This window comes from Hydra vulgaris, chromosome 15 (assembly GCF_038396675.1).
Source record: "Hydra vulgaris chromosome 15, alternate assembly HydraT2T_AEP".
NCBI lineage: Eukaryota > Metazoa > Cnidaria > Hydrozoa > Anthoathecata > Hydridae > Hydra > Hydra vulgaris.
This window is the reverse complement of record NC_088934.1, coordinates 56,353,282-56,360,000: the sequence shown is the minus strand read 5'-3', so window position 1 is coordinate 56,360,000 and position 6,719 is coordinate 56,353,282. Positions and strand designations below refer to the sequence as shown.

Genomic DNA, 6,719 nt, shown 5'->3' with positions numbered 1-6,719 from the left:
ACATACTATATACATATAAGAACATAGATATCTAAATTTTAAAATATGGATAAACCTAAATTTGAATGTAACTCCAAGAACCAAGGCTTAGTGCATTTACAGAAGGTTACATTATAAAAAAATATAATGACTATATTATATTTTTTTATAATGTATATTTATATATATATATATATATATATATATACATATATATATATATATATATATATATATATATACATATATATATATATATATATATATGTATATATATATATATATATATATATATATATATATATATATATATATATATATATATATAGATATATATAATATATATATATATATATAGATATATATATATAGGTTTAGATTATCAGTTTAGGGAAAGAAAAAAAATAAATATAATAAAGAAAATAATATTTTATTTCCATAATGTAACAAATGATTCACTTACTCTGCAAACATCATACAACTTTTCAAAACCACTTTCGAGGTTCTTCAAACATCCACCACATAAAGTGTCATAAGTGTATTTACGGAATTGAACTTCATTAAATGGCCAATTAAGACTTTTTTCTAAAATAAAATTAACTTTGTTGCGTTTATGAATTAGACTAATTAATGGTTATGATATAAAAATTAAACATTCTAATTTTTAACACAAAAAAAAGATATTAGAGAATGAAATAAAACATTTATTCAACAAAACATATTTATTCTACTAATTTTATTATAAAGTAAAAATTTTATATTTTTGCTATTGACAAAAATTGAACATAATGAAAAGTTTACTTATTTTTATCCTTTTTTTTTTATTAGCCTTATAATTCTTTATGTAGTATACATAAAATTCGGCCTGGTAATTATATATATAAATATATATATATATATACACACACACACACACACACACACACACACACACATAATTGTCAGGCCAACCTGCTTTTGATAATATGTTATCCAGTACAACCTGCTTCATATGGGGGAGGTGAGAGGCTAGTTAGCTACAGTAAATGTAACTTACCGAGAAGGAAAACTAAGACATAAAATCCTTAATAGACTTTTTATACATTTTTAAATATTTTATAACTTTCTAAACCTGTAAAATTTTGAATTGAATATTTATCATGATTGCACCAGGAATTAAACAATATTTTCCGTTATAAATTTAGGATGGACATTTAGGGAATAAATGATTTCCTTACAAGAATGTAATCCTTCGAAATAAAACTGATATATCCCCAAATAACTGCTAGATATGTCACATAAATATGCAACATTATAAACTCTACCTTCACATAACTGTAATGCATAGTAGCATACATAAACACCACAGTTGTAACTATCATTTTGTAAACAATGACTTTGTGTTGAAATAACATTAGGGTTTAATATGTTGAATTTACGCTTGTAAATTTCTTTGGCAACTGCAATTGACTTCTTATGTGAAATATTATTTAACAAAATATTTGAAGCTAGTGGATCAATAACAGTTATTTCTTCCGTTTTCACTTTCAGATGTATTAAAATCCAATGTGAATTAGTTGGATTAAAGGGAATAAAGACTTGATCTATTTTTTCAGTGTCAACATCTTTCCATAAGAGCTTTATACTTCGTGAATAGCTTAATGCTAATGCTTCTGTTGGCCCACAATATTTCATAAATGAAAACCTTTTTTCTAAACAATGCAGGAAGCTTCCAATGACTTCATCTTGAAGCCAGCCTTTTTGAAATTGAATATTATTTTTTTGGAATTTTTGCAATAAGTCTGAAGAAATTATGTTTTCAAGTGTCAAGAGAGAAATAAAAGAAAGTTGGTGAGAACCATGTCTAAAAATAATTATTTAAATGAATTATTTTTTATATATATATTTAAAAAAAAATTGCTAATTTATCAACTTTTTACATTTAAGTTAGAATTTATGCATTTGGTATTTTGCATCATGTTACCATTATATCATTCAATATTTATATTTTAGTCATATATTCATTAAATATGTCAAAAAATTAAAAGTGAAAATATAAAATAAATATAATAAAATGAACTACGAACCATAGGACATGGACATAAAGCATCCTTGCAGGAGCAGTTACATAACAAGAGTACTAGTAAAGTCACTAGTTTTAATGTCATCACATATTATTGTAATTTCTTTATTGTGTATTATATCAACATTTTTCTGAAACATTTTTAAAACTATTTCCTTTTTTTGGTGTTGTTCAGGATAATGGTATGGTCTTATGTTTCTTTTCCTCTTATCTTTTCTTGTTTTTCTAAACTTATTAGGCTGCCATTGTTTATCTAACTTCTTATTTGGTGCAAAATTCAAGGGTTGAGTTTGTAATGTTGCCTTCATGGGTATGTCAATTGAGTTTATGCCTTTAATGGCTTTGGCTTGTCTAATCATATCTTCTAATTGTCTGTTTATAGATGGAAGTTGAAGACTTATTATCATGGGATTATTTACTAAAGAACATAACTCATCAACATTTTTTTTAAACCGCTCTGCCTCATTATCAAATACTTGTGGTTTTTTCATCATCTGAACATCTTCTGAAACAACAGCTAATGATGGTTCTTTTATGTTGTTTTTTTTAATTTTCAGAAGAAATGATTGGAGCTTGTGAATATGTTTACAAAGGTTAAAGTTGTCACTGCAATTACACTGGTATAAATGCTCACACAAGCCAATACAGGCAGGATTTATACATAAGTGTGAACATGAACTTTCTTTACATGTATCTTGTAAAATGTCAACTTTATACATTATGTCTTTTGATTGACTTTTCACAGTGTACTCATTTGATGAACATTTAAGAACACAATCATCTGAAATCAGCATTCCTTTTTCATGACGTTTTTTAAACTTTTTAGGGAGAGATAGAGTTCCTAGATAAATGTTGTCTCTTTTGTGTCTTCAATAATCATCTTCCTTGATTTTCAAAAGCACTTTGATCAGATTATCTAACCTTTTATTTGGTCGTCTATCCATATAAACTGTTTTCAATTTGTTATGGAATGATTCAAGCAACATATTTGTGTCAGTATCTGCATGTTGAAAGTTCCGAAAAGAAGCCCATTTTTCATGTCGAGAAGCATAGTATGTTACAAAGTAATTTATAAAATTAGGACATATCTTTTCATATGTCTTGACAAAACCATTAATAATTGATGTAAAAACTATTGGATCTTTTTCATCTATCATTGTTTCTAGAATCTGGTAAATTTCTTCTTGTAAATGAGCAGTACCAACTAAACGAAGTTTACTACGCCAGGCGCGTTTTACATGCCATTTACATAGCAAGTGATGCGTATCTCCAAAGACTTTAGAAAAAGCATTCCAGCTAGAGCAATCATCATCTGTCATAACTGCATTAACTCTGACTGGATTAGTACATCGCTTCTTTATTTCCTCTAAAAATGGAGTTATAGTTTGTTCATCAGAATGATTAGAAATAAAAAAAGCTACTGGATAGCCCCTTTTAAAATCATCGTGGACAAGCAAAGTTACCAGTGGAAAGGCATACTGATTAGTGCTATGCGTAGAATCAATACAAACAATTTCTGCCCCATGCTTTTCAAACATTGCCAGTTGCTGCTTAGTTTGTATAGCAATAACAAATAAATCCTTGTTGATATCAATATCATCATACACTTTAGGCCCAATAATAGCAGAATGCCCTTGTGTTTTATATACAAGAATGCTATTAAACTCTTCACACATTAATTTTTGAATAAGTAAATAAGTTGAAGTGCTATCATCTGGGTCAAGCTGACATCCTTTTTTTATGACTCGGTTAATATCAGAAATGTTCTTTTTTGTAAGGAGATTGGATTTAGTAAGAACAATATTATTTCCATTAACCCTATTTTCGCGTTCTCCAAAACTCTCTCTAAGATCATGATAGACCTGATTTACTGGTACGCCAATAGATAATTTAGCAGAAATGTTATTTTTTACATTATCTGGGATTGGCTGGTACATAGTATTAGTAATAGAAATAGTATGATTGTGAGTTTTAATGAAACACACATTTGTGGTTCCATTTTTCTTCATGTTAACAATCATTCTAGCAGGACAGAAAGCTTCTGATTTAACACTACCTCTGAAGTATCTTTTATTTGTTTTTCTTGGAGGTTCTTTTGCAGAGCGATGTGGTTTTGAATGACCATCAACTTGACAAATAAAATAACTTGTTTTTGTCTCTTTGCTGCTTTGTTTACTTCCAGTTTGTTTACTGAAAAATACATAATTATCAATCTCCTCTTTTTCTTTCCATGTTAAGAACTCGGATTCTGAGGAAAACTCATAGGTTTCTGTAGAAAATTTGCCTTTATGATACTCCTCTACGTGTTTAATCAATTTTATTTTTTGAAAAAAAACTTGGTTACAGTTTTTATAATAACAAGGAGTTCTTTTATCTCTGCACTGGTTGTCAGCGAATATGGCCTTATGCATCAGCAGTGTATGCCTTTTTAAACTATCTTTTCTTGAAAATGATCTCATACAAGTGGAGCATGTAAAACTAAAAATCAAACTTTTTTGTTAAATTAAAGTTAAAAGTCAGTATTTAAGATATTTGACAAGTATTTCACCTAGGAGTTTTCATAAGGCACAACTGAGCATCAGATAAACTAGTTAAGGGATTGAACAAAGATGCTATATAAAAAATAAATATTATAAAATATTTTAGAAACAAACATTGAAGCACAAAATAAGGATATATCACAAATTCAAAAAATAATGAAATCTCTATAAAATGTATAAATTATAATTAAATTAAAATTCAAAACTTTCCCAAACACGATAAAAAATATATTAGAAGAAAACTAACTTATCCAAATCAAATTATCACGAAAAGAGTTACTCTTTCGAAAAAACTTTTTTTAAGTTTATTTTGTATAATTATTTATAACAAAATTCGCACTGATACACTAGAACAATATAGAAATAAAAAGACTTGCTTGTGAATAAAATAATATCAATAAAAGGAGACTTTTACATTTTGTAATAGTTTACAAATGGAAGACTTTCCCCAATTGAAAAACTTGAAATTGAAAATTGAAAACAAATTTACAAAAAAAGGGAAGCAAAACAGGAAAAAACTAACAATAGAAAATAATGAGACCGTTTTGAAAAAATCTTGTAGGGAACACTTTTTCCTTACTCATAATGAGAAAACTGTGTCTCAAAAGTAAAAATTTTATTAAAGGTAGACTTACACATTTGAAAAAACTTCAGAAATAGAAGATATCATCTCACAAGTAATAATTTCATTAAGGGGAGACTTACACACTTAAAAAAACTTCTCACAATAAATAATACAATAATGGGGAGAATTACACACTTTAAAAAAAAGGAAAATTGTATCTTAAAAATAATAATTTCCTTAAGGGGAGACTTACACAAAAACATTCATTAAGGGAAGACTTAAAAAAAAAAACTTTACAAAGGAAAGACTTTGTTTCACTAGGAACAACTTCATTATAGGGAGTAATAATGTAATTGTTACTTGTGAAAAAAAGTCTTCCCTTCGTAAAGTTTTTAGGTAATAATTTTTTTAAGGGGAGACTTACACACTTCAAAAAACTTTACAAAGGGAAAATTGGGAAAAATTGGGAAAAAAGGAAAAAAAGTTTCTCACAAATAATAATTTTATTAAGGGGAGACTTACATATTAAAAAAAAAAAACTTTACCAATGGAAGACTTTGTTTCACAAGTAATAATTTCATTATACTATAATTTATAGGGAGACTTATGCATTTAAAAAAATTACAAAAATAGAAGATATCATTTCACATTTATAATTTAACTATAAGGAGACTTACACACTTAAAAAAACTTCTCACAATAAATAACTCAATGAAGGGGAGGATTACGCATTTGAAAAAACTTCACAAAGGAAAAATTGTGCCTCATAAGTAATAATTTTATTAAGGGTAGACTTACACACTAAAAAAAACTTCTCACAATTAATAATTTAACGAGGGGGAGAATGACACACTTAAGAAACTTCACAGAGGGAAAATTGTGCCTCATAAGTAATAATTTCATTAAGGGGAGACTTACACATTAAAAAATACTTCTCACAATTAATAATTTAACGAGGGGGAGAATGACACACTTAAGAAACTTCACAGAGGGAAAATTGTGCCTCATAAGTAATAATTTCATTAAGGGGAGACTTACACATTAAAAAATACTTTACAAAGAGAAGACTTTGTTTCACAAGTAACAATTTCATTTTAGGGAGACTTACGCATATAAAGAATTTCAGAAATAGAAGATATTTTCTCACATGTAATAATTTAATTATAGGGAGACTTATATACTTAAAAATACTTCTCACAATAATTAATTCAAAAAAGGGGGAGAATTACAGACTTAAAGAAACTTCACAAATGGAAAATTTGTCTCACAAATAATAATTTCATTAAGGGGAGACTTACACATTTTAAAAAAAACTTTACAAAGGGAAGACTTTGTTTCACAAGCAACAAATTTATTATAGGGAGACTTACACATTTGAAAAAGTTTGTGTTCTGACAAGTTTATTTTTTTTTTTAAATTCGATTCAAAAGTTTTTTCATTCGTTTCATTCATTGCGAAACTCACAAAAGAGAACAACTTATTTTATAAATAAATTTAAAAAAGAACCTGGTGAAAGCTTTAACTTTTCCACTTCTTTTTCTGCATAAGAAGCTTCACAATCATTTGAAGACAT

The 6,719-nt window shown here is 27.3% G+C and overlaps 1 protein-coding gene across 1 annotated transcript; it reads right to left on the bottom strand.

Annotated features, from left to right (window-relative positions):
* Positions 1-2,910: 2,910 nt before the first annotated feature.
* On the bottom strand, positions 2,911-6,719 carry LOC136092099 (uncharacterized). Its single transcript, XM_065819818.1, has 4 exons — positions 6,653-6,719; positions 4,696-4,746; positions 4,590-4,653; positions 2,911-4,519 (listed from the first exon to the last, which is right to left on the bottom strand). The coding sequence occupies exons 1-4, from the start codon at positions 6,717-6,719 to the stop codon at positions 2,911-2,913; spliced, it is 1,791 nt and encodes a 596-aa protein (XP_065675890.1).

Excerpts from the sequence above, each read along its gene's own strand:
- LOC136092099 (XM_065819818.1), bottom strand. The coding sequence starts at position 6,719 with ATGTCTTCAAATGATTGTGAAGCTTCTTATGCAGAAAAAGAAGTGGAA. Across the intron at positions 4,747-6,652 it reads AAAGTTAAAGCTTTCACCAG|AGATTTCATTATTTTTTGAA; the intron begins GTTCTTTTTTAA and ends TACATTTTATAG. Across the intron at positions 4,654-4,695 it reads TCCTTATTTTGTGCTTCAAT|CATCTTTGTTCAATCCCTTA; the intron begins GTTTGTTTCTAA and ends TTTTTTATATAG.